General features: G+C 41.5%; 1 protein-coding gene across 2 annotated transcripts; it reads left to right on the top strand.

The window, feature by feature from the left end:
* SRD5A2 (steroid 5 alpha-reductase 2) lies at positions 1–27769 on the top strand. Of its 2 annotated transcripts, none has more exons than XM_064509425.1 (5): positions 1–327; positions 21018–21181; positions 24616–24717; positions 25772–25922; positions 27538–27769. In XM_064509425.1, the coding sequence occupies exons 1-5, from the start codon at positions 44–46 to the stop codon at positions 27704–27706; spliced, it is 870 nt and encodes a 289-aa protein (XP_064365495.1). In that variant the 5' UTR covers positions 1–43; the 3' UTR covers positions 27707–27769. The 2 variants fall into 2 exon arrangements, with proteins under 2 accessions (XP_064365495.1, XP_025958439.1); XM_026102654.2 differs by having other exon boundaries at positions 6–327; positions 26457–27769.

Genomic DNA, 27769 nt, shown 5'->3' with positions numbered 1-27769 from the left:
GCCCGGCGCCCCCTGCCTCGCTCCCCGCCTGCCGCCCCCGAGCATGCAGTGCTTCCCGAGCCTGGTGCTGGCCCTCAGCTCGCTGCTGGGCGCCCTGGCGCTGCTGCAGCTCTCGCTGTACCTGCGCGTGCCGTCCCGCTACGGGAAGCACGAGGAGCGGCTGTGCCGGCCGCGGGGCCGGCTGCCGGCGCGCTGCGCCTGGTTCCTGCAGGAGCTGCCCTCCTTCCTGGTGCCCGCGCTGCTGCTGGCGCTGCGCAGCCCGCCCCGCCTCGAGCCGCTGGGCTGCCGCCTCCTCTGCTGCCTCTTCTGCTGGCACTACTTCTACAGGTACCGCCGCCGGGCAGGGCTGCCCCGGCCGGGCCCCCCTCCCGCGGGGCGCGCCCGGGGCCGGCGGCGGGCAGGGGGGCGAGGTGCCTCTGCGGACAGTCGCAGCCGCCCCCCGTCCTAAAGAAGCGGGGAGAAAGAGGACATCGGGCGATGCGGCGGGAGCGCCAGCAGCCCGGGGGGGGGGGGGGGGGGGGGAAGGAGGGCGGGCGGCGGGGCCGGGGCAGGATCGCGCCCTTCCCTGCGAGACCCGGCTCTTCGGGTGCTGGGAAAGGGGCGGTGGGCGCCGCTGTGGTTTGCCCCGCACGCAGGAGCCAGGCGAGTCGGCTCCTCTCCCCCATCGTAGCAGCCAGGGGAAGCAGCAGGTGGTACTAGGATACTTTAAACTGGGCGAGACGATGTATGCTTTAGATATTTAGTTTAAAAAAAAAAAAAGGGTTGCGGTAAACTGGAGCAAGGGGATGAAATTAGTCCAACTATTAAGTCAAGGCACATGCGAAGTGCGGGAAGGAGAACTGCAGCGCACACGCAGCGCGGGGAGCAGCACCCACCGCCAAAGATGTGGGAATACGAGTGAGGACAGCCCGAATGCAAAAACAGTACAGCACGGCTGCAGTAAAAGAGAAAGTACTAAATGAGCTGTATTAATGTGAATTTAGCATATGAAAAAACAGAGTAACTGTAGGCTTTCTATACCACAACAGAAAAGTTGGGTCCTTATGCCCAATTCGTTATTCCCACTTTACTACCTACATAGTGGTTTCTCTTGGTCCATGAGATCTTTATGTTCAGAAACTCCACCATATCAGATGTCAGTGAATGCTACAATGCTTTGTCTTTGCAATTAATCCTATATTTACTGATCAGGAACTCCAAGACAGACTAAGGTTTGCAGTCAATGGGACATGGTTCTGAAGTGCCTGGAGTATATCACAGGAATGTATCTTCCTGCATAATGAACTGTGTGTGTTTTATCTTCTGTCTCACTTCCATTTTCCACGGGATACTCTCATGAGGAGTTTGGTTTTTTTGTTTTTGTTTTTTGATTATCTGGTCATGAAAAAACTGACTTTTCACAAATGCCATGTGCATGTGGCTGTGTTATGTCATTATGCAGTAAAGAGCTATCTAACTTCTGAAGCAAAACTTTATTTCTGAGCTGGTTTGCCATTTTTATCCTAATTTCTATTTCTATGTTTATTTTCTTTGCCAGAAATAGAAAACATGCATATAAGAATTGATCAAAAATGATTATTTGCATCTCAACCAAAATCAACATGTTGAAAATCCAGCTGCAGTGTCTCTGGAGTTAGGGAGACAGTTTAGGGATAGAAACTCTAGGTTGTTGTAGGTAAATTCAAAACAGGACAATGGTTTCAGGTGCTAAAACAGAGTCAAGTTACAGATATATTCATTATGATTAGTGTTGTTTTTTTGCTTTTTTAAACTCTAAGTTAGCTAGAAGACACTATCTGTGACACATTTAGCTCCCACTTAGCCGGGCATGTTAATTTTATGCAGTCATACCAAATTTAGTTTAATTCATTCTCCTATTCTCAAGGATTTCTGATAGATTCCAAAACACAGAAATCAATGACCACAGCTAGATAACTGAAAGAAATGTTACCCTACTCCGTATGCTTACATTTGTTGAGTCAGTGGTTCTTTTCCAGTGTTACTGCTGGACTTAAGCAGAAGCACTGTGTTCTCACACATTTTCTTAAATAGCTTGGGGGATTCTTCATCTCTGGCTGGAATATTCTGTTTCCCTTCTGGAAATTAAAGCCCTCATTTTAACCAAGTCTAGGTAACAGACTATTTTGTTTCTAATATGGTATGTTACTCCAGTATTATTTTTATAGTGTGCAGCCTTTTCTCATACAAGCCATTCTGAGACTCTATTGAATCAATTCATATTTGAAATACTATATTAAAAAGTAGTGCTGTAATATTAGGTAAAAGAGCAACAAAAAGAATAAATGAGTTTTTCCTAATTTCATTTGGTAGCTGATTGGCATATGGTATTTGAAAAGATGTTCAGCATTTTGAAATAACAACCAAAATGTATCTTGACATTTTTAAATTTCTTATGAGACACAAAGACCTTTAACAGAAATAACCTAACAACAGTTTTCAAATCCTTTCATGATTATACCTGATTGCAATATAATGAGTAAAATGTACAATTCATCAATAATAAAACTACATTTACTTAATGGATGTAGCCTACAGCAGTATTTCTCTTTGACTTTGGAGTTTTGAAATGAATAAAGCTGTGCCCCTTTTAATTCTGAATATGTTTTTGTTAATTTGCTCCTGCTTTTACTACTGATTGTCTCTGACATCTGTATTTAAGCATTCCTTTATGTTTCTATGAAAATATCCTGTTTTGTACAGAGAAAAGTTACTTCATGCATTCTTGCAAAATTTAGCAATGTCTTTCTCTCCACAGGGAAGCTTTTGTCATTCCTATTTGTGTCACACCCCTTACACCAAACATCCATGTAGAAGAGACGTTTTGATTAGATGTGGGCATGGAAGGAGTGCATTAGAGAAACACAGATTTTTAACAGATTGCTATGCTATCTATTCTGCCTTCCTGTATATTATGACCAGCTGTGCTGTCCCAGTAGTTTGTGTTTGGATGAAGCATGTGTTTCAGAATTTCTTCAAGTCTTGATTTGAAGACTTCAGAAGATGGAGAATCCATCATTTTCTATGGAGAATCCACTGTTTTCTTTGGTGGTTTACTCTTGTAGGTCTTCACTATTGCTTAAATAACATGTTTAAAATTTCTTGCTTGAATTTGACTAGTCTCAGTTTCCTCCCAAAGGTGTTTGCTATTTCTCTGTGCTAATTTAAAGCACCTCATAGTATCCTTCAGTATTTTCTTACCATGATATCACTTACACAGTAATCAGATCATCTTTCAATCTGCTTGTTACAGAGCTGTCAGGACTTCCATCTGCACCAGTGTGATCCAGATAATACAGGAGCTCATGATCTTGTTTCTGATTAATTAGCTACGGCACACTATATGGTGTTTATACTGGATTTATGTTTTTCTGGCGACTTTATGCTAGCTACAGGGGAACAGACATGAGCTGATCTGACATAGAATTATAGTGGTGCAGACACATGATACTTCATCCAGCACGAAGTCTGTCAGGATAAAGTTACCTTTTCATAAATTTAGGAACAGGTTTAAACCTGCAAAATGACTTTGTCCTGCTTTTGCATGTGGTGTCATGTAGCTTCAGTATTTTTTATTTGATCTAAGGCATCCTGAAACAGATTTATCGTGTCACTGAACTGCAGCTGAAGGCCCTCACTGCAAAACTTTTTTTCCCTCTGCCATTAGATGATTTCTGTGGCTTTTTTCCTCTCCTCCTTTCCTACATCCTTTAAAAAAATGAACACATCAGTACTGGATATATATTACAGTGTCAAAGTTGTAGTAGCATATCTAGAGACAATATCACCTTCCCATCCCCATGTGCTGCTCCCATGCTTACAGATCAAAGTGGTGCTTTTTGCCTTGGAGACACACCAGCAACCCCTGTGAGTTTCCAGGCTCCTCTGAGCACCCGTCCCACCCTGGTGTCACTGCTTTCTGAGGTTACAATCTACCACTCTTTGGGGATGGCCTGTATTTATATGGGCTGCATCTGTTTGATTTGAAAGTAATTTTTCCGGATGGGCTTAGTGCTCAGTATGGCTGTCCAACCCACATCAATATTCACCCTTGTCTAGAATGGGTACCACCTGCTGATTTTATCAGTGGTGATTTTATATTTATTGTCAGATCATTGAGGAGTACGCTGAGGAGTGTTCTAAGGACTGCTGCAATCCTCTGCTGCAAACTACTTGGGCTAATGCTGACGACTCCTCTTTGACAAGGACTTTGCAGGATCTCTCTGTTTGCCCAGAGCCCAGCAAGCCAGGTCTGGCATGCCACGTACTCCTGTCCAGCCCACTGCAGGAGGAGGTGGGAGACTGTCACCTGAGCAGGGACTGCTGGCTGAAGAGCCAACCCCTCTGCTAGCACCACCTCATCTTCTGGGATCTTCTATCCCAGAGGATGCAAGAGGGAGGTCTTGCCCCCTTCCCTCCTTGGCCCAGGAGCAGCAGCCCAGCTGCCTGTGGTGAACCGTAATAGCAGTACATGCTTTGTGCTGCTCTGCCACCACTAGGCAGCAGTCTCTCTCTTTGTGGCAAGCACAACATGGTGCATTCCCTGTGGCTTTCATGAAAGGTTAAAGGCGGACTGCTTTCGCTGCTGCTTTTGCTGTGGAGTGAAGGGAGGAATCCCAAATCCCATCCCTGACTCTTTGTCTGCCATCCTTAGTTAGCCAGCTCTTCGTCTTTCAAATGTGCTCTTTATTACTGCAGCATGATGTGGATTTAATACAATCCAAATGCCCTGTGGTGCTAAAGCAAACATCCTATAAAAATCTGAGCTTCTTACATCTGTTTTAGGTAAGCTATAGCTTCTTCACTGTCATGAAGGTCAGGACAAGTGTGATGGTAGGGCATCCAAAACAAATGAGATGGAGAGGCAGAGGGAAGAAACTGAGAGAAGCTCTTAATGCTGAGTCTGCCATCTGTATATGCAATCGCTATGAAAAGCTGGCCGTGAGCCAAAAAAGATGAGTGGCATAAGATGTATAAAGGAATTCTTGTGAGAAATGATTTATAAATTATTTTGGTTGGAAATGTGTTTTGTAATACAATCCCTCCTGCTAGATGGGCTGTGCTGGTTAAGGAATAGAGTGAGAATGCCAGCTGAAGCCCTCAGGTAGCAGGGAGAAGACGGTTTGCTGCATTCCCATTTTGCAGTCCAGCTTTAAGAAACAAAGGAGGAGAATAAAATATTGGATGAGAGAAAGACATCACAACCGAATTTCATATAAACCCTAATGCTGCATTACTGTTAGAACTGGAACCAGGCAAGAAGTGAGAAAGACAGATGGATGAGGGAGCAGAAGAGATGCCACCTTGAACAGTGGTGGGGATAAAGTCTTGTCTGAGTGAGCTACAATGGACAAGCTAATCCTGGAGCTATTGGAGTGAAAGACAGAGTGCATTTGGCCCTCCTCTCTGCCTCACAGTAGCAGAGGCACCAGCAATCTAAGAAGGCATTTCAGTTTCAAATACCATCTAGAATTATATTTTATTATTTATTTTCTTCTCTTGCAACTGTTTCCAATTGTGTAGTCAAGAGCATAACCTTTTACTCTGTTAGCAAAAAAAAAAAAAAACCTTTAAATTTGCTGTTTTCATTTTGAAAAACACTCAAGTAAATCAGACAGGCATTAAGCAGCTGGATCCCCCCAAAACCCCTTTGGTTGTGGGTGACCCATCTGGTGTGCCTATACTTAATTTTCTGCAAATTGAGATCTTCCTAAAAAGATCAGGAAAAACAGGTTTTTATGGCAAAAGAATGGGAAACCAGGAACATTTGAAAACAATATCCTGTGTGCGATTTTCCTTTTACAAACCTCTCTGTCCAGTTTCCTTCCCTCCAAAACTGAGTTGGGGAGGAGGAAAAAAAAAGATGCTCTCTACCCCCAACTCTGCCTAGTGTGGCTCATGTACTCCCTTTCAAAGCCTGTCTGCACCACCTGGTTGGTCTGGCAGGTGCAGCATTTACCTGGACACACTGGTTATTTTCTTGTATAGGTGCACCTATTTGTGATCAGTGAGAGGAGCAGCTCAGGCCTCCAGAGAAATGCAGATAGAAGCCCTGAAAGAGTAAATCATTTATAAATTAATTTTGCTCACAAATTTTAAAGGTATTTTATATTTGCTCCTGTGGGTTTTTAACTATGTGCTTTGAAGCACCACATAGATAAATAGAGATTAGATTAAATGTGAAGTATAGATTGCTAAGTGGGATTCTCCTTGCTAATACTGAATATAATCAGACCATATAGTAACCAACAGCTTCCAAACCAGAAATTATTTTTATCCATCAGAATAGTTATTTTATCCTTTGGTCTTAGAACATCATTATCATTAAGTGTCAAGAACTAAAGGCGTTTTCAGTAGTGGCCTCATGAAACCTCTATTCCCTGACATCATTCATCTCCCAACACACAAAACAGGTATCTGACAAGTAACTAATCTTATTCTCTGAATTGCTTCATTTCAATGTTTTGCAATAGACCCTAACCAGACTCCTCTTTGGGCTTCACTAGCTGTAGAGTAATACATTCACATGGTGTCTTGTGATGTTTAGACCTACCAGTAACTCTAAATTTGGTAGTGACATCCCTAATGTAGGCTGGCCATTTGCCTTACCTCGTTTACGTATTCCATGTTCCCCAATCAATCAGTTTAACTTTTTGCAACTCATCCCCATGGGTTTAAGTAATGTCGACCATTTCTCATTTGTTCTTATCAATGAAAATGTTAGATTCATTGCTGTTTTTACCCAGGCTCCTCAAATTAATGTATGAATAGTCAACAAAAACATCTTCTCTTTGCATTCTTTGCCACAGAAGTATAATATGTTCACATATCTAGTGCTGGTATTGAGTTTGCTTCCTTGCAGTCTCCTCTAGCATTATTAAATACTTTTCTAATTGTGCCTTCACAGTGGAAGACCAGTCAATTGTCTTCCCAGCTAGGAGCACGAATAGTCCTATATATACTTTCTGTTTCTGTCCTATATATACTATATGTTTCTACTGGAATATGGCTAAACGTTCTAGAAGCCTGTAGCTGTTGCATAGCCCGAAGTGTACCCACATAATTTTTCTTTTTCTGCTTTGTACAGGAAGAATTTCCACAGAGATAACTTAGACTTTTATATTCCTTCACTGCTTTCAAAAAAACATGTCTGTTAACATTATATTTCTTATGATGCCCATTTATTTGTGCTGTTTTATCATTACCAGTGGAGATGTGTTGAGCAACTTCACAATCCTTTATAGCTTTGGAGTTACCCCTGAGGTTTTCTCTCCAGATAGACTTCACTGTGTGCCGTTCTCCTGCTGTCCATTCCCCATCAGGCTGTGCCCCTCCTATTGTGTCAAGTAAGGCAATAATTCCCAAATCTGGTTGTTTGGGAAGTTTTTGTGTTCTTGAGTGTTGCACAGTATTACAATTTATGATTCCAGTATTATAACTGATCTTTATTTGTTGTCTTGCAGTCCGTTGGCCTAAGCTTCATATACCATGAGTCTTTTCTGTCCTCCAGAAGGAGGGAAAGCACAGCACATGCAGAGCAGGTCACAGAAGTCTTTTTTTTGGTTCCATCTTTGCTACCTGGAGCAGGGCCATAGCTAAAGCAGTATTCATGCTCCCTCTGAAACACCTCTGTTTGTCACTCCTATTTGCCTGTCATTGATAAATACACTAAGGTTTGGTGGGCGCTCAGTCCCGGCCCACTCTGGAGAGAGCTGTTCAAATAACAGCCCCTGCTTCTGGTTGGCGACCTGAAGGCCTGGCTGTAAGGCTGCCACCAAGGTGCAGGCAGGCCTTCTGACCTTGCCTACGTGGGGTCTGGGCCAGACATGGAAGTTATAACACTTTATATCCTGAGAGATTAAAGTCTTATTGAAAGATACATTCTGAGCACTGAACTGCATATTGCACTGAGCTTTGGCAAGACTGATGAGGATGTAAAGATCTGGATTTGCATTACTGGATTCCTGCTGTCCGTATTAGAAAAGCAGAGTTATAAAGGGCTGTACTAAAAGATTAAATAATATGCAGGAGTCTTAGTAAGTGCTTTGCTTTAAAATAATACTGCTTCTGCCAAACAAAGAAATTACTTGCTTTAACCATGAGATGTCTTTAGTATTCCCTTACAATGGCTAAACGCTGCTCACTTAAGTAGGAAATAAAAAGCAAGAAAGAGATGTTAAGGTTCATTTCTTATGTGCAGCAGGAAACTTTGTTGTAGACTTTGCTCTTTCACGGTCCACAAATCTGGGTTTTTTTTTGCATTTCTTACCTAAGACTGTAAGAGAGGCAACCTCTATGGGGAGAGGTAGTATTTTTTCATTAAGCCACCAAATATAGTTGAACAAAAGGACAAACTTTAACAAGGCCCTTTGTGTACTGAAAAGCTTGTAATAGTATGCCATTTCCCAGTTTTGGGGAGGTCAGATAAGAATAAAAGTCTATGAAATAATCTTCTGATATTGCAACTATAATTTATGCCCATCCCAGGCGCTCCATCTATTGAATCTCCTGTAGTTTAAGTTATATTCTTGGTACCTCCTTCAAAATTAAAGTCATTTTGCTCAAGAATAATTATGATGAAAAAATACTTTCAATCTATAAATAAAGTGATCATTCTCAAGTCACATACCTTTAAGTGACCTCTCTCCCTCCAGATGTTGATTTAAATGTGGCAGGCAAAGTGATCGGTAGGGTAATCCTTACTGATTTTGATCAAATGATTAAAATTCCTGAAACTCACGTGCGTCCACACGTTTGAACAAAGGAGCTATGTTAGTCTTTGCTGACCACTCAGCTGACATTGTAATTATTTTGGAACGTCTCATAGATACTAGCAATGAAACTGAAATGATCTCTTTTAAAAAATCTATTCTAATACTAAAACTGTGTTAAAATATCCTGTATGGGAAGGTGAGAAAAGTCAACTGATAGGAAGAAAAATGTATGCATTTTTCTATAGATCCAAATTCAGTGGAATTCTAATTCACCTTTATGAACATGTAATAAAGTAACAACAGTCACAGTCAGCTTTTGCCATATATGATACTGTTTTGCTTACAGTTGTAATGGTTTTCAAGAACTTAATCCAACACTTTCCATGCCAGGATGCTGCCTCACAGAAATGTCATTAGAAAATGTCACGGTATCAAGATGTCTGCAAAGATTTGTATTGTCTGCTAGAGAAAATTTGTTTGAGTGTCTGAGATGTTACAGAGCAGATGACTTCCTATGCAAGACTATGCAGGAGCAGGTCCTGGGACAGAGTGAGAACCTGTGGTTCTTTCTCATACTGGTAAAGATGGGTTGGGCTGCTTTGCTAGAAAGCCAAATTCCCTTAAGCTAGGCCTTCATGTCATTGTTTGGAATGGGGCAGAAAGACTAAAGAGAGCTCTGACCAAGCTAGCTAGACTACTCAAAGCTGTCTAGCCACATTAGTGTGGTCTTCTGGTAGAGCTACACATGCAAATACCTCTGGAAAGTTGTCCTAAGTAGACCTTCCAGTGACTGCCTGTCACACATCTGGGGCAGGACAATGTATATGCATCTATAAAACTTTTGCCACTCCTGAAAACAACCAATGAGAGGGAAAAAAAAGTTGGATTTGCATTATGCTACTGGATTCTTTGTGTTTGTTTGCTTTTCTTTATAACCTTTTTAAACAAAGAAGCATTAAAGCATTCATGTTTTGAAACGTGGCCTGGGTTAAGGTTACTAAAGTGAAGGGATGTATCTCTGGCTGCTCCCAGGAAAAGCAATCTAAACTTGGTGGAGCTGTTTCTGAAAAATGCATTTGTATTTGTTCAGGGACATAAAGTTTGCCAGCTAACATCTTTAAAGAGTCCACCCGCACTGAGCAGGTGCTGGTTCCTCTGAGGCTATAAGCAGAACCAACATGTGTGAATCTTTACAACCCAGCCAAGCATTCTCCAGGCCCAGACTGGAGGGGCAGAGCTGGACTTTTCATTCCAGTCGTACTTCTGACTAGTAGGGTACTCTGCAGAGAAGAAATGGTCTCCCAGATGGAGTCCTGGCAGCACAGACTAGGAGAATGCAATCTGTCTTGAATGCAGAGAAATGAAAAACACTGTGAGACTTACAGTCAGGAGTAGAATATGGGAAGAGATAAAAAGAAGGTGAGGTAAGGGCAGCATCAGGGTAAACCCAGAGAACAAGGGACACTTTAATACTGACACTTTCTATGCTTTGAGTGTTTGACTTAGCAACTTTCAACGTTAGGGAATTTTTAATGTAATGTATGTATTGCAAGGGAGCAAAGATGACTGTGACTCAGAATCAGCCCGGAGTAGCTCTTTTCTTTAGGAAAAAAGGTAGGATATTAAGTCCTCTCATCATTTTTAATGTGAGCACAAACTCACATTAAATGTGAGTTAGCATGAACTGGCTATTTCAAATTTGGTTCCTCTTTATGTGTATGTACTGCATCGGATTCCATGAGGTCATACCACTTCAGAAGGAATTTGGATTACTACCTTTCCAAATGCAAGACATTTCAACCAGTGTTCTTCAAAATGTGCACCTAAAGGTTTAGAAATGATAATTTTTAACATTAACATTATTTACCCTTCTAAAAGATAAAACAACCTTTTGGTTACCAGCTATAGAATTTGATGGGATTAAACTACTGATAGAAGGGCAGGTCTGAGATCCTGACATATAGTGTCAGGATGCTGCAAATTACTGGGGGATGGATAGAAGGTATTGAAAATTAATCAAATTGAACATACTCAGTAAACCTTGAGACCCAAAACACATGCCTGTGCAAACATGACCTTAAGATGTTTCAGTGTGGAGCTGACTTCCTGTGATTTTTAGATGTGCAGGTTGGAGTTTTATGTTTTTGTTAGTGATTTCCATTTCAAACTTACATAGTCTACTGGTAAAAATGATTACACTCATCAACATGCCTTCAAATACAGTGTGGGCCCCAAGAATCTAAGTTCCTTACTGCTTTACTTGCCTTACTGCTATATCAATAGTGATATATTTTGGCCTTCAAATTTATTTTCCTTCAAAAATCATGTTCATCCTTAATGGTCTTGAATTAGTTTGAAATAGAGACTTAACTGAGGACAGAGCTTGGTCTGACATGTGGAATTTACTGAGACATCATGTTTTTAATAAGACTAACCCAAGACATTTGTTTTAACTATGCTAAGTGTACAAAACTGTCAGAGATGAAAAACAATTTTAAATGTTGCAATTGTTTCCGTAGATATGTTGTTGAATATGCACAAGGAGCAAGTCTATTAATAAGGCTTGAAAATTTCCTTTGCAAGAATTAGGCTCAAACTTTGGTGAAAAAATGTATGTAGTGTTTCTAGCCATTATGGTTATAAAGAGGACTTTCCCAACATGCAGCAGGCCTAAACTGCTGCAGAGGTTTGTTGCTGAATCTTTCAGCTTCTTAGGGCATTTCACTGCATGGTAACAAATAAGCAAGAAGATGACCCAGTGCTGCACTTCTGAACTCTGTGGGCAATGATGAAGTAGTCAAAAATCCTTCTGCTCATGTCCTTGGGTCTGTATCTGAGTTCCTGTAGCCCTGAAGCGTCGCTCTTGCTCTGTGACCCTCATGCCAGAGGCAGCTGCTTGGCCTGACCAACAAGGCAGTTGCGAGCCTGTTGGTTGTGAGTGGAAGCAGTGAGCACTCTGGCTCATGTGTGCCGAGTCAAGACACTCCCCAGCTAGAACCTGGCACTAGAAACCTGCCGCTGCCGAATACTTGGCCCCTTTCTCCCTCACACCAATTGTATGGGGATGTAGGGGCAGGGAGAGAGGAAACCTGGGAGGTCTGCACCTCCACTAAGGCCCAGAGGTGCACAACCTTGCTCCTGGAATGAATGGCCAGCCTCTCCCTTGGCAACTGTATAGATCAATGCTGCTCTATTTTCCAACTATGCAAACAATTTGTAGTTTATCGAAAACTACAACTGTGGAGACAGTGCAAAGACGATGGAATTCACGGTTAAATAATACAGGAAACATGGTACAGTTCCATGTATAAGTCAATATAAACCATACTAATCCTGTGTCATTGCTGAGTCATTTCCAGCTACAGGATTCAGAAATGTTGCTGCAGAGGGGACAACGACCTGCTAGGAAGCCTGAGGGGTGCAGTCTTGTTGCTGAAGACAAACAGCCATGATTGCAAAAAGAGAGGGACAAAGGTGAAAGCACTACAATGAAGGAGAGAAAGGCAAAGTGCAGTGGTAGTGCTGCAGGAGATACAATTTTTAAATGGAAAAGTATATGAAGAGCCATAAAAGAGGTGAAAGTCTGCAGAAGGAAAGACAAAGAAAGGACAAAGTGAGGAAGGCAGGAAGATCAAAATGGAGAAAGAGTAGAAGTTTAGGCATGAAAGGGGACAAAGAGGATTCCCACTAGAGTAGGGAAAACCAGTTAGGTATCTTGTAAGGACTATTTGCATCTCACAGCTCTCCAAGAACTTTCTCAACAGATATAAAGTCTAGTGTATGTCAGCAGGATACATTTTGATGAAGATTTAGCTTTGGAGAGGGAAAGCTTAGAAAACATCTGGCTCTCTTTGGTCATTGCTCAGCCACATGTGGACCACTCATGGAAAATAATTATACTTTCTCTGATAGGCATATTGCAAGAGCAAAAATTTGTACATGCTTGGAATTTGTACTATTTTTCAAGTAGATATGTCCTTTTGTTCTGCTCACACTCTGAACCCCTGTCAACTCTTTGAACTCTCTGCTCCAGTGAAGCAGTGAGCTTTTCAAAGTGCTAGCATAGTGTCTGGTTAAGTTACTCTGACACGTGTTTCATGCTTTTGGCAGACACCTGTAGTTTAGCAATAGGAACAAAGTGATCTGTCTTCATAAATATCAAGTGGTTATTTCTGGAGAAGAAAAGAGTAAGATACCTTGCTGAAATATACACTTTGGCTGGCTAATCCTTTGACACACCATTGCTTAGATAAAACAACAAATATTCTCATAATCTTTAAGCACTGCTGCCCTTTAGATACTACCAAGTAGTAGAGGCAAGCATCAAGTACTGTGGAATCCGTACGTTTGTCTGAACCACAATCCATCTAGTCAGGCTGACCCTAGTTCTGTCCTGTACCTTTCATCTAAGCGTAAATCTTGACCAAGTTTAGTCAGGGTTTCGATGGAGATAGCTGGCCTGGCATTGAGCTCAGTTTGCAGCCTGAGCAAAAGATTTTCCCTGTACTAGCTTCTTTGCTCTCAGCTAGTTCCAGATCTCTTTCCTGCACCCCAGTTCCCTGTTGGAGCCTTTCTCTCACCAAGATAGCTCCAAGTTCCTCTTCCAGACAGTTCTTGGCCACATATAGTTCTTGAATTTTCTTCTCAGTGCTTTGGCCTATAAGAATGAAATCAGTAAGAGCACAGGAGAGACCTCTGTGAAATCCAGTATGCTGTAATGACCTGGTCTGCAACAGCCCAGCATTGCAACTGCAGGGTAAACTACATAGACATAGAAAGACTACATAGAAAAATTAGTCTAAGGATCAGTCACATGTACACCGTTCCTGACAGAGGCTTGTCAGCCTTAAACACTGCCAGTGACACAGATTCCTCCAACCCTTCAGCCAATCTGTTCCAGTGCTTCAATGTCCTTTCCTGATGTCTAACAAATTTCCCATATAGCAGCTTAGGCCCATTATGTCTTACTGTGTTCTCAGTAGACAGGGAGAATATTTTATTCCTTTCTTCTTTGCAGCAACTTTTTGTATAGTTGTAAATTGTTATAATGTCATCCATTGGTTTTCTCTTAAGTTAAACAACCCCAAATTTTTCAGTCTTTTTTCATAGGTCTCATTTCCTAGTCTGCTGTTAATTTCCTCTGGACTGCTTCCACTTTGTCCATATCTTTTTTGAGGTGCAGAGTTCAGCTGGACACAGTGAAATTTAAGTGCCTACTACCACCATGCAGAGTGGAAAGATTACTTCAGGTTGTTCTCCAGCTTGTCTTTCACATTCAGTCAGTCTTACCCACATAAAATATTTTGCCATTATATTTACTGGATCAAATCTACTGTTTTAAACTGTGAAACCAAGGTTTCAAGATTATTGTGAATTCTAGCCCCCACTCATAGAGCTCAACACCTCCCAGAGCTGTGCCATCCACAAATGTATTAAGAATACTCATTTTTTCCAAAATGCAAACCATTTATGGAAAAACTGAATAGTACCAGAGAAATCTTTTGCAGCATCTTACTCACAATATCCTTCTGGTTTGATAGTGAACTGTTGTTAAGTATCTCCTGATACAATTTTTCAACCAATTTTGCAACCACTTAAAATAGCATCCTCTAAATCAGGAATACTCAAGTTACTTATAAGACTGACATGTGAAACTGTAAAAAGTTTTACTAAGGTCTTACTAAGGTCAAGACATGGAACGCCTTCTGCTGTTACCCTCTTTTTCCCATACTATATCCAATTTGTGTCAATACCTTCAGTCAGCAAGCCTATTTTAAGAAAATAGGATTACCTAAGTTAAATATAGAAATGAGTCCTGCCTTCTGCTATTGTAGACATATAGCACTCCCAGATTAGAATGCTGTTGCAGATATGAGTCTTTGGCTTTGTAGACAAAAGAAGTCTGTCATGTTATACACCCTGGGCTCCAGTACTTCCTTGTGTAGTGTCTGTGGGCAAACTGCAATCTCGACAAGATGGTACTGATTCCAGCAGGAATCTGTACACGGGCAGTAGTTGCTTTACTTTATTAGCTTCACTTTTCCATCTTTGGTTATTAAAGAGCAAAATATTTGAAAAACAAATCACAGTTCTTCCAGTTAATTTGCCCAGTTTGGAAGGTGATGGTGAGAAAGATTTTAAACAGCTGCTAAGCTCTTACTTTATTCCCTTTTAGTTATGGGCACTCAGTCCATTTTTCCCAAATTTTAGTTCAGCTTTCGTCCAAATCTACTTTCCATATTACAAATGAAATGGGAGACATCAGTTGTTAGCTACTAGCAAGCATAAATAAAATAATATTTTATAATTAAGGGGATTAAAAACCTATTTGATGTTTGTACTCAAAAATGGAAATATTTGAGAAACAAATATACGAATATAAATGTGTACTGATTGTAACTTGCTGATGTAGCTTGCTAATGCACCAAACCCAAGAATTCTATTCTTGGTTTCCCTTTAGAAAATGCATAATAGTTGAAGTATAAGGCCTGTTTCTATACTTGTTAAGGTCAATAGAAAAGGTTCCAGTGATTCAATGTTTTAGGCTCATACCAATAAAAGGAAGAAGAACCATCTTTGTTGGTTCTGACTAGATGCTGGTAATCACTGGGAGATAACAGATTTTTTCCAGTGACAGCTTCAGAAATGATGGAAGAAGAACAAGAGGAGCAAGGGATTAATTTATACACAGACTTGGAAAACCCTTTTGAAACCTGTCTGCTGTTGTAATGAATTTAAAAGAGCAAAAATAATTCTCTTGGAGTCAAGCCACATAGTTCTGATTAAAACAAATACCCATTATTAGGTCCTGTCCTTTTCCTTTTATTTCTTGTTTTCAGATACTCTACTAATCTACTAATACTTGTATGCAGTGTGAAAAGGACTTCTTCCTTTGCTATTTCTATCAATCACATACATAAAATTTGTAACAATCAATTATGCAGTACTGATTAGTGCTAGATTGTCGGAATGACTGATTTACAGTGTTAGAATTCAGCATTATGTTACTTAGATTCCTTAAATTTATCTGAGGTTAAATGCATCCTATTTTTTTCTCAGCAGTGATTGACAGCAATGTAGAAGAAGCATTTTATTTTTAAATTCAGATCATTCATTCATTTCAGATGCAAATGCTTTTTGCAAACATTTGTAGATTTTTCCTATTACTCCACTTTATTCAAATGCTGTTGTAAGCAACTGATCTTTTCTAACACAGCAGCAAAGATTCAGTGGGCAAAAGTCAAGCACAACTGCGGATTCCCTTTGACTGTCAGTGTTAGATGCAGCTGGCTTCTGCAAGTGCTACCACCCATGGTGTCAGCCTTTCTGGGATAGTGAGTATCACTCTGGAGCTCTGCTCCCAAACACTAGTGTTAAGCAATTGCTTATCTCTTCTAGGGAGCTGACTCAGTCATTTTGTGTGTTAAGTTGTTAGATGAGACATGCAACATTATGAAATCCTGAAGTTATCATACAGGATTAGAGCAGAAGTCCATCAGAGTCAGTATCCAGTCTCTGGCGGAAGCCAATAACGGATCATTCAAAGGAAAGTGCAGTAAATGATGGGGAGTTGCCTGGAGGAAAGGCTGCCTTCTGCATCTCTTAATTGGAATTTGATTTATCCCCTGAAATATGTAAATGAATGTGCATTCCAAATGCTTAGCCTTTTTCTCCTCTTTATTAAAGGACCTGCCTGTGTCTGTAACCAGTGGTAATCCCTCTTCTTCTTCTAGTCCTGCTGAGCTCTTTACTTCAGTGTTCTTTGTGTATTGCATAAAAAATAATTCTTTTCATTGCATTTGAGCTTACTTCCTTTCAGTTTCATGAAAACTCTGAGGCACTGCTATTCAGCTCCCCCAGATAGATTGTTTTTAATATTGCCTGTTATTTTTTATCTGTATTATGTCTCTTCTTCTTATCCAAAGTCCAAATTCAGCAGCCCTAGTGGTTCAGTACGGAAGACCCTTCCAGGCCTCTTGTTATTTTGCCTCTCATCTTTGAACCCTCCTGCATTTCTGCTGGCTTTGTTTTAAATTAGTGCTGCCCAGCCTTTCTGCTTTCCTTTGCCCTTTTTCTCAAGAACTTATCAAATCCAAGCATGGTGCCATCTGTCTCAGGATTTCCCCAGTCCTTCCATCCCTTCATCAGATGCATGCCTGTGTCCCTTTCCCAGAACAGATGAGTCTGCTCCTGCCAGAAGTCTTTATCCAGCACAGAACCTGGGCTACTAGGGGACCCCCAAGAAAGAGTAACCTTAGGAACAGGTGCCATGTTGGATGACTCACATAACAGCCCAAGGATAGACTGAGTCTTTCCTAACAAGGATAGGCTGAATGAATTTTTTTAGACAGAATAATCAGAAATGAACCTGACATTACGGGTTTACCATTGTTTTATACAGTATTATTTTAAGTGTTTCAATAATATGTATATACCTTTCTTGTTCCTTAAATTATAATGACCAAAGTTTATCTAAAGCTCGTTGGAGGAACATGGAAGAAGGATGTCTTGGATGTGGTTCTGAAGGGAGAGTTGATTCTAACCTTGTGCAGCTACATCTGTTAATCTTCCTGATCAACATAAAAAGAAAGTCCTCTTCTTCCCACCACAGTCACTGGATTATGATTTAAGAGCAGTTTACAGAACTGGGCCTTAGACCAGCAAGTGATTGTGTTTGTCTGATGGTTTTGCACAGTTCCAGTGATGTGGGAACTAGAAGGGTCACAACTCAGCTGACTGGGTGAATCCTGCCATGATTATGCACGTATTCACTACTCTGTGAAGGATTTTCCAATGTGTGTACCTGGCGGGCCATGGAGTCAGCTTAGCATACAAGCAGGCTGCAAGGGCTCTGCAAGCATCTCCATCCTGGCGGTCTGGCTGCCTGGGCTCAGGGCCCTCATGTGGGCTGCCAGGACTCCTCACCTTTTTTGATGTCATATCTTCACGTGTCAGGGCGACGGGCAAGAAGCTGGAGTGTGTGGAGCCCTGAATGCTTAGAAATGTTTCCAAGGCACCATTCAGCGTGTTGGTTCGTCCTTGTCAGTGATGCAGACCAGGACCTTTGCAACATCTCAGATTCCTGCCCCCCCCCCCCCCCATTCATCCCAGTTAGCCCCTGGAGAGGGCTTGGTGGCAGAGAGCTAGGTGGCCAGATACAGCAGTAGGCTGGTGTCCCACTGGCTGATGCAGAGCATGCATGGGAGGGAGCTAGGTGTCACCCATCCCCAGCTGAGCCCTGAGCTCTCAACTGGTTGCCCCAGGCATAAACCACCTATCGAGAACTGGAAACACCTACAGCCTCTGAACTGAAAAGCATGAGCTGCTGCTGCATCTGGGCTCTGGAGAGGAAAAGGCATAGCAGCTGCATAAATATTTCTAATTTACAAGTTGTTGGAGGAGGACTGAGAGCCCACTGTTAGTGGATTATGATAGTATTTGTAAAAAGATTGGCATCTTTTGTGGAAAGAAGAACAAATCTATAGTTTCCCCCAGTTTGGGTGAGGGCCTCTGGTGTTTTCAAGGGAGTTGGACTAATATCTATAAGATGAAATTTGACAAGCTGTCAATGACAAGAGAGCATATTCTTATAATTTGCTCTTCAAAATCTGTTCTTCTGGAAAATATATGATGGAAATGAAGATGAATAATTTATTATTCACTCATTTAAAAGGAAGTTGTTGGCAATGCTTTTGTCAGATGCAGCAGCTTTGGCCAGTACAGATGCTAAAGGAATAAAGGATTAGTCATCAGTATTGTAATGAAAGAAAAAGGTCAAATGTGTCTTCGGTCTAACTCCAAAAGGCCAGTTTCTGGTATGTTATGCTAAAACAGTGGCTTTGGATCCTCTTTTGATTTGCACGCTGCAAAATAATTCCAGCAGAGAGGCAGACTCTTATATGGAATATTTAAACCTATTGAATGTGCTTACTTTTCTCAGTTGCCTTTTCAAAATCCATTGGGAATAGTTTGTGCACTCTCAAGTAGCTATGTACTACAAGTTGACAAGCACTGTATTAAAACAGAGGCTTCATGGCATTGTTCAGAAATAGAGAACAGAATCTGGCCTGTGGAAGTACAGTCCCAAGCAAATTTCCTTGGAGAAGCTGCTCCACAACAAAGATTCTTGGACGAAATCCTGACTTGAACTTTCAAAACTCCCATGAGGCAGGATTGCAGCCATGCCAGGATTTTACTCCCTCAAAATAAAAAAAGCTGATGCCTGCTGGCTCCCCTGAGATTGTCCTTACACTTTGCATGCAGGTTCCATCTGTCCTGCATCCACTGCATCCACAGTAGATAGGTCTTTGTCTCATTTTTGCCCTCCTGTTACTGTAAAGCCTCCTGGACAAGTCACCACCCAAGGGCATATAACTTCTATACTGCAATAGCAGAATCAGGAAGCATCATGGGAACAATCCTTGGGAACTCAGAAATGCCAGTACATGCTAGAAATAGTGGAATCTGGGTAGCATAAACATCTGTTCACATCAGCTATAAAAATTAAGAGATTCTCCAACATTCCTGTTTTTGACAAAGGATGAAGCACTGTGAGTCCCACTCCAACCCCTGTGTAAATTGCCCTTCTAAACTCATTATGTGTGGTTCTGATATCATCATCTCTTCTATACAATTTGCTTTCTCTGAGTTTCCATTTGCAAATTTCCCACTTCTTCTCATAGCTGTTCAGAGCCAATTTGTCAATATTATTTCAACAAGCAGGTCTGATTGCTGAAGCTGACCCCGCCTCCTTATAACTCCAGCATCACATTCCTGATGGGCAAAAATGGTAATTGGTAACATTACTCCAAAGAGCATTCTTTTCCATGCTGTAGTAAACGCGACAAATGTGATACCACAGCCTGCAAAATATTTTCTGTATCTCTTAGCTTTCATTACATTTAGAAATATTTAGCACTTCTGCATCACAACTACTGTCTTAATTGCCAGAAAATTGACTTACCTTGCTTTGGAAAGCAGTGAGTACATTAACATGTTGTTGCTTGTACTCAGCTTACTCACTACTAGACATGCTCGATAAGATTTAAGCTATATTTGTAATGTTATGACATTTTATGTCTCAGCTGATTTTAGTTCCTATTGGCAACCTGGGGTGTGGATAACCTATCAATCAATCAGTGGCACTCATATACTAGTATGATAGGCAAAATGTAAAGCCCAAGAAGGCAAAAGAAAGAACAGTAAAGGTTTAGATTTTTCCACATACAGAACTTAATTGGCTAGGTAAGAAAATACCTAAATTTCATGAATATAACATCTCCAATTCACTCCCCCAAGGATGATCTGAGGTTGCCCACAGGATCAAGAGGCTCACCTGAACTGAAGATAAGTGAAAATTAAAATTATACAATCAGAAATTATTTGCTCCTACAAATGTTAATGCGGATCTCAGCACAACTTTTGTCTGAGAAAGCCCTAGTCACTGCAGATACATGAAAATCTTGGCATTTAGCATTTTAAAATTAGGTTTTTAGCTCTTATTTTAGAGAAAGGTTTGAAAGCAGGGAGGGGAGGCAGGGCCTGGTGGCAGAGCAGCTCTCCCCAGCAGCCAACAACACTGCTCTGCCTCTGCATCAAAGCGCCTGAGCAGAGCAGAGCTGCTGTGGGTTGGGGCTGAGTGGGGAGATCCATGAGAGGAGAAGGAGGGGCCAGATGACTTGCGGAGAAAAGAGATTATACCTCAGGCTATATACCTCAGGGGACAGGTGAGCCAGAGGGGTCTCCACACAGCTGTGGACTCCATCCACCACTGCGCATAAAGGCCCTCAGGGACAGGTCTGTGCAATATTGCAATTGGCATTGCCCCTCACTACAGCAGTTTGAACACCAGGGTGCCAGTATGCCTCTGGGCCTCCTTTGCTCAGCCCTCTGCAATGCTGCAGTGAAGGGCAGCAAAGGTTTTAATATGAAAGTGTTGCTTGTGGGCAATGGTTCCTCATTTTAGCAACAAGGGCAAAGCAAAGCAGAGATATTCTCAAGGCCACAGTGACTCTGGAATGGAGATTTCTAGCTCCCTGCCCTGTGTTCGAGAAGGAGCAGTAAAATGTGGGTATCTGCAATATTTCACATTCCTGTTAGTTGTTGAATAGTCTGATTTTGTTACAATTGCCTTCCATTTTTTTTAATCTGTATTGACCTTTTTAATATTTTATGTTTTATTAAAGATTTTCTTCCTCAAACAGAGAAATTGCAAGTACAATGTTATCATATGTAATGTACTAACATTTTTTTTCTGGTCTGACTTTGTTTTCTTATCTACCTTAGGACATTTATTTACCCCTTCTTCACTAGAGGCAGACCTTTCCCACTGCAATTGCTTTTCTTTGGCACATTATTCTGTATCTATAATGGCTTCCTTCAGGGGTACTACCTGATTTACTGCGCTGAATATCCAAATGATTGGTGCACTGACATCAGATTTACATCAGGTAATTACAGCTGCAGGATTCTCAAGATCTAATCTCCAAGCAATTTGTAAACATTTTGAATTGTGTCCTAATCTTCACTGAACATGTGAGTCAAATCAGTTGTGATAGAAATCAGCATAAAACCTGCCTGCTGGCCTAGATAAAATAACCAAATGCACAATGCCTTTTGCTCTTCTTTTTTGCTAGGCAGCCCCCTTTGAAGGCACATGATGTACGATATGAGAGCACAGTCTCAAATCACCAGCCTTGTTTTACTGACACCACACTAGAGCATCCTGCTTCTCTGGGCTCAGGAGATGCAATCTCAGGCCTCATCTGAACAGGGATTTGCCCTTGTTCAGCCAGAAATGTCCAGCAAGCAGTGGCTGTATGCAGGTGCAAGTTGTGGCTTGGTTTCTGTACCACAGAGGTTTGCACTTGATGCAGCTATTCTGACTAACAGAGAAAAGAAGGGCAAAAACCCAACATAAATGAGACTTCAGAGACAAAGGGCTCTTTTTTTCTTGTGTAAGGCACGTGGGCAGATTAGAGAGCACGCACAGTCAGGTTGTATGTTAATACAGTTCCTTTATATTCAGTAGCTTAATAGCCTAGCTGAATTTGACCCTGTAAACTCTCTGAGAGAATAACTATGATAGAGCAGCTAGGTGGCATTACACATATGGTGCCTGCATAGAGGGATGATGTTTAAATACATGTGTAGAAATGAAGGTTAACGTAGAATTCTGAGGAAATGTTTTGGATGTCACAAGTATGAAGTGACCAAGGTACTTTCTGTACACTATTTCTTGCTGTGCATCCGAGATCAGGCTTTTCAGATAGCATCACATTTCAAAAACTCTGGGTGTTGTATAGTAACAGCCCCCATAACCATCAAAAACCCCTGCCACACCACACAGTTTGCATGCTAAATAAAAGTATACATTCAGTGCAAAAAAAAGGAAAACAGTATAAGCAATACTTGAAATATTAAATAACTTCTAAACAAAACAATGAGGCTAGCAATGTATTCCTCCTCTACAGACTCTTATCAACTTTCTGTTGTTACTAGAATTGTGAGGTTTTACCAGCACTTAGTCTTTTTTCTACATTTCCTCCTATCACACACCATCTCTATTTCTTTCCTTGCTTCCCAATTGTTAGAGATGGTTTCCTCAGTGTCTAATGTGGCATGAAACGTAGGGCATGTCACCTGCGGAGTTCCTCAGTCAAATGCCTCTAGTTTTGCAGCTAAACAGAGTCTGGTCAATGAATCATTCTGGCCAGCAGCTGTCAGCAATCTCCATTGAGCAGCTAACTGCTCCGTGCACATGCATATAGCCCTGTCCAAAGGGCCTTGCTGCCAGTGGACCAAACTGCGCTCAGGCGTAGGTTCCCTTCCTGACTCCAGTGAGGTGCTGGATATGTTTGTGCTGTCTGTGCTCCTGTTTCCCCATCTGTAAAATGAGAATAATGAAGCTTGCCTACAGCTCAGCAGTTACTCTGCAGTAATGTCCATAGCTGTGGCTCACTCTCCTCAACATGGATGTGGTATATAGCCTGCTAGCAGACTATCTGCTACTCTTTTCCACTTTTCCCTGCTCTAAGAGATGCCTCAGGAAGAAGAAGAGCAAGCAGCAATGGCCAGAGAAGCTGGGGGCAAAGTACTCTCCTCCAGTGGGGAGCAGGGTGGCAGGGCTCTCCTCCAGTGACTGGCAGATGGCCCCTTTCTTGCCTTGAGCTAACCTTTCTGGATACATACCCACCTTGTCCTCAGCAACCCAAAATAAGCCTCCATCTCAGATCCTTTACCTATTCCTTTACCTTTCTGTTCAGCTGCTGTCAGGATCTTGTCAGTAATCTCAGATTCCTTCAGCACCCACTTCTCTTTGATGTTTTCTTTCCCAGTCCCCCCCCCTACTGCCAAACACCCCATTCCATGCCAGTACTATCTGATATCCCTGGGGACTCTTCATATGCAGATAGCTGCTCACTCCCCTCCTGGACTCTGCTGAATGACTAAGCTCAGTGATACCCTGGTAGCAGCAAGTCCTGAATTTAATAATATTTCCTTTTATTGATTTGTAATCTTCTTAGCTGACTGAGTGTTCCTTTTTGGTGTTTCTCCTTGCTATTCATTATATTATATATTTTCTCACATCTGTAATGGTTCCAGTCTTTCTTTATGAGAACTTTTTCATGTCCTTCTCTGTTTATTTCTCAGTATTGGCCAGCCAGCAATGCCTTCCCTCAGTGCACTGTACGAGACAGGCCAATATCTGTGATTTGAGACAATTGCAGTCTTCTCTATATATTCAGTATTCTACTCTACTCCTAATAATTTTTTTTAATACAGTTGTGGGCTTTTTTCACTAACTGCCTGAAAGGAAGAAGTGGATTTAGAACCCAAATGCTGTATGATTAATGTGTTTTTTCCATTAACTTGCATTATTTTGAGTTCACTGAATTCACTGCACTTCATTTCAGTTGCCATCACACTGCCTGCTCACCTGCATTTTCATCTCTGAGACATGTCCTCGCTGGTCTTTAAAGAACTTTGTGTTATCTGCAGCTTTGCTCATTGCTCATCCCTGTTTCTAGATCATTAATGAACATACTTGTGGGACCCAATAAGGAACCTCGAGGCATCTGACAGTTAACCTTTCAGCAGACAAAAAAGGGACTGTCCTCACCTGAGCTGCTGTGGCTGGTGGCACTCAGTAGCACCAAGCTCTGCTCTTCAGCTGAGAATGGGACATAGAGGTTCACCAAAGCATGATGGCAAAAAAACTGCTGAACAATCACAAACCTGTGTACAGAGATGTTTCTTGACCCTTTAGTCTTTTTAGTCTCTGTCTCTGTGATATCTGTGCTGACCCATGTCCTTCCTGAAAATTGAGTGTTGACCTCTTGTTTTGGAGCATGCACGTGTCACCTACCCCAGGAAGCCACCCCGCATCCCCTCCCTTAATCACCCTTAACAGCTCTGCTTTCTCTTACAGCAGTCAGGTACTTCACCCTTCCATTTGACACTCAGTAAAAGGTGCATATGACCAGCTGGGAAGTCCAGCTTTCTCTCACACCAGCAGAAAGCTGCCCAGGTTTCACTGACAAAACAGTGCGCTCAGGGTGCACATCATTCTGTATAGGATTGCTCTCCACACTGAAGCTATCCAGTGCAGGGATCCCAGGTGACTCTGATCCCACAGCTGACACAGAGATTTACAGTTGTTTTGCCATAACTCATTTATACTTCTCCAGTTCAGTAGCTTTCGCAGTAGCGTATCAAAAAGCACAGCTTTTGGCTTGAAAAGGAATCCATCCCATTCAGCTTATCTATTATATCTGCTTGCTCCAAAACCAAACCTGACAAATGTGCTTATGTCCCTGGAGTAGGCGTAAGTGGACAGACCAGGAACCATCTTTCTAACACGTTTCTCATTTCTGTTCCTTAGGCCTTCTCTTATTTCTGCTTGGAATGGGGATCAATATTCACAGTGATCTCCTGCTGCGCCAGCTGAGGAAACCAGGGGAAGTCACCTACAAGATTCCACAAGGTATATTTTTGTCCCTCTCCTCCTTAAAGAAAGTAGGATAGATCATGTTTTCTGACTGAAGAACGATACACAGCAAAACAACAATAATAGCAGTAATGACAGTTTCATTTGGGTACTTGGTCCAGATGTCCTTCAGTGTGGCAGGGACTAGTGGGGGCTGTCCAGAGAGACTCCATAGGGAGCAACAAGAGTGTCTGGAAAACAGCAACTGTGATGAAAGATTGTAGGAAATGGGTTGGGTAATTTAAAGAAGATTGAAGTGGGATGTGGTAAGACGTTTTAGCCATGTAAAAGTCAGCTAAGAAGGAAATATTATTCTCCATGTCCAAAAAGAAGAAATGGACTTCTTACATTGCAAAAGGGAGATTTAAAGTGTAAACTTTAGGGAAAAAATTAACAGTAAGGATGCAAGGCATAGGATTTCCATCCTGTGTCCCTCAAGGCAGGGCTTGGTGAGGAAGAGTGGCCATGGGCCAGAGCAGTGAATCAGGAAATCTCTGGCTCTGTAGAGAAATATGTATGGGGATCCAGGAGCTTCCTGGTTTTGGTCTTGTCTCTGTCTCCTGGCTTGTAATGGATGGTAATTTCTCTCCTCCAAGTATCTCACCTCCAATACCTACCTGCCTCTTGTAGGTGCTATGATTAGCTGAGATCCAAAACAGAGGTCCAGATTTTGCATTCCCCAAAGGTAGTGAAGTTGCAAAATATTTTAAGGCCAGAAGAGAATTCACTGAATTCTAATTTTAATAATTATAATTTTAATAATTCTGATAATGGCTTCCTTTTGTCCTTCTCTAAATGAAAATGAATGATTGGGAAAGTGTTGGAAGCCTCTGGGTTAGAATCACCTCTGATTTTTGTACTTGTACAAGACCCCTGTATAAGATCCTCCTTGTACTTTGGCTTGGCCCCACTGGCTTCAGGGAAGTGATTTTTAGGTTTCTTTTATGGGCTCTGAATAAGAAAGGCACAGTGCTTTGTTGCCGGCTTTATGGGAAAGGACGTTTCATGTGCATGAGATTGTGAAAAATATGTATTTTGTCTTTCAATGCAGGGGGACTGTTCACCTATATTTCTGGAGCCAACTACTTTGGAGAAATTGTGGAATGGTTTGGCTTTGCCATAGCGACCTGGTCCCTACCAGCCTTTGCCTTTGCCTTTTTTACTCTTTGCTGCATTGGGCCACGTGCTTATCACCATCACAGGTATCAAAATCCAAACTGTTTCTTGCAGTATGTTGCTGCTTGCTCTTCGAATCGAGTTTGCAGAATGCCGAGGAGGAGCATAGGAGCAGGGCCAGAATTCAAGATAAAACTGAAATTCAATATTATGCATGGAAAGTTTATCGGCCTATTTGTGACTGGCTGAAAGTACAGCAGTGGGCTGGAACTCCTGTTGAATGAATCTGATAGTCATTTAATCTAACATGAGTTACATTACTGTTTCAGCCATGTCAAGGCCTCTTTTTACTGAACTTTGTGGAATAGGTATGGTCCTATGCTCTGAACTCCTAAACTTTCTACTTTAGGTCTGTTATAATCTTAACATTATTATCGGTTTCCATTTAATTAAATAACCTGGTGTAAATCTTTTGGGACAAGCCTTTTGCAGAGTAACCCATACAGGTTACAAAACGAGGTAGTCTGGAGGAGTTTTAAGGTTCTTCAGCTGAGCTGTATTGAAACTGTGCAGTTTTCTTGCATGTACACAGTTTCACTCTCTTGCTTATTTTCTTTCAGGTACTATCTCAAGACATTTACGGACTATCCAAAATCAAGGAAAGCCTTGATTCCTTTTGTTTTTTAATGATCGGAATAAGGACTCTGTGTTCTATTTTTATAGGGCTTTTTTCTATTCTTAAATTTAAAGTTAGATCTGACTATAAATAACTGTACAAATGGTAACATGGGGTTAAAACAAGCAGGAATTTGAAACTTAAGTTCTTGTTTTTAAGTACAGGGGAAATCACAGATAGTTGTGGGCAAAGGGACCCCCCGACAATCTGTCCCCTTGTTGGTGGTGTTCTGCCTGTGGAAAATGGGTATAACTCCACTGACATCAGAGAAAAAGCATTGGCTAAAAACTGATGCAGAGAAGGAGAGAGTAAGCTCGTGACTTGAAAAGAAAAAGTCTTCAGCAGCCATTCCAATTCGTGGTACTTCTGCAGCTGCTGCTTCTTGTCCCCACGCTGTAGTGTAGGTGCCCAGCTCAGGTGTAGCTCTGCCAGTACTTCTCTAGGTGTTGCTGGACTGTAAACTGGCATAGAGATCTGCTTTACGAGGAAAACAGTTCGGCCCGTGTTTTTCTTCTAAAAGCCAGGTCAGCTCCCAGAACCATAATGCAACAAGAGGAATACTTGTGCCAGCACGAGGCCAGGAGCAGAGTGCCATGGCACGGAGGCAGAACGAACAGTGGAAAGTGAGGGGGGATGGAAGTACCTTAAGCTGGCACTCACAAGTGTGATGTCTGTGCTACTTCCTTAAGCAATACCCTTCTCACTGCCAGATGATTTATCTTTTGCCACCAGAGATTTTTTAAATGCACTTCATTAAAGCAATCACAGCTACACAATTTCTCTTGCACTTTTCAGAATAAAAATCTGACCTCTCAAGAACCCTCAATTTTTACTCATTAAAAGACTTGAGATAGTGATGTATGACAAAAAATAAAACAGATAAAAAGCTTTGGGTTGAAGAAAATGTTCTCTGACACTGGCAGTACATTTTGTCTAAGAACCTTTTCAGATACTCATATTAGGAAATGACAGAGAGATATTATTGAATTTCCACAGAAACACAGTTTGTTTCTTCTTAATTTCAGGATACAGTTTGGAATTTTCCCCAAAATGTCATTGATCCCAATAGGAACAGAGGTCCCAGAGGATAGTTTTAGTTACTCTTTAGAGCATAAAATCCTGCTAAGAATTATGCTGAGTAGCTGGAAAGAGAAAGACCAGACCACACATACTAAACATATGACATGCTGCTGAAGTAACCTGATTGACTGTATGCAATCTTCTCCAAAGCACAATAAAGTTTATGTAAAACACTGA

The sequence above is a fragment of the Dromaius novaehollandiae genome, chromosome 3, assembly GCF_036370855.1.
Source record: "Dromaius novaehollandiae isolate bDroNov1 chromosome 3, bDroNov1.hap1, whole genome shotgun sequence".
Taxonomy (NCBI): Eukaryota; Metazoa; Chordata; class Aves; order Casuariiformes; family Dromaiidae; genus Dromaius; species Dromaius novaehollandiae.
The sequence above is the reverse complement of the archived record's forward strand: the minus strand, read 5'-3'. Positions and strand labels throughout refer to the sequence as shown.

What these genes read in the sequence shown, in the direction of transcription:
- SRD5A2 (XM_064509425.1), top strand. Translation starts at nt 44, where the DNA reads ATGCAGTGCTTCCCGAGCCTGGTGCTGGCCCTCAGCTCGCTGCTGGGC. An exon ending in TGCTGGCACTACTTCTACAG is followed by an intron (nt 328 to 21,017) that starts GTACCGCCGCCG and finishes TATCTACCTTAG; the next exon opens with GACATTTATTTACCCCTTCT. An exon ending in CACCTACAAGATTCCACAAG is followed by an intron (nt 24,718 to 25,771) that starts GTATATTTTTGT and finishes CTTTCAATGCAG; the next exon opens with GGGGACTGTTCACCTATATT.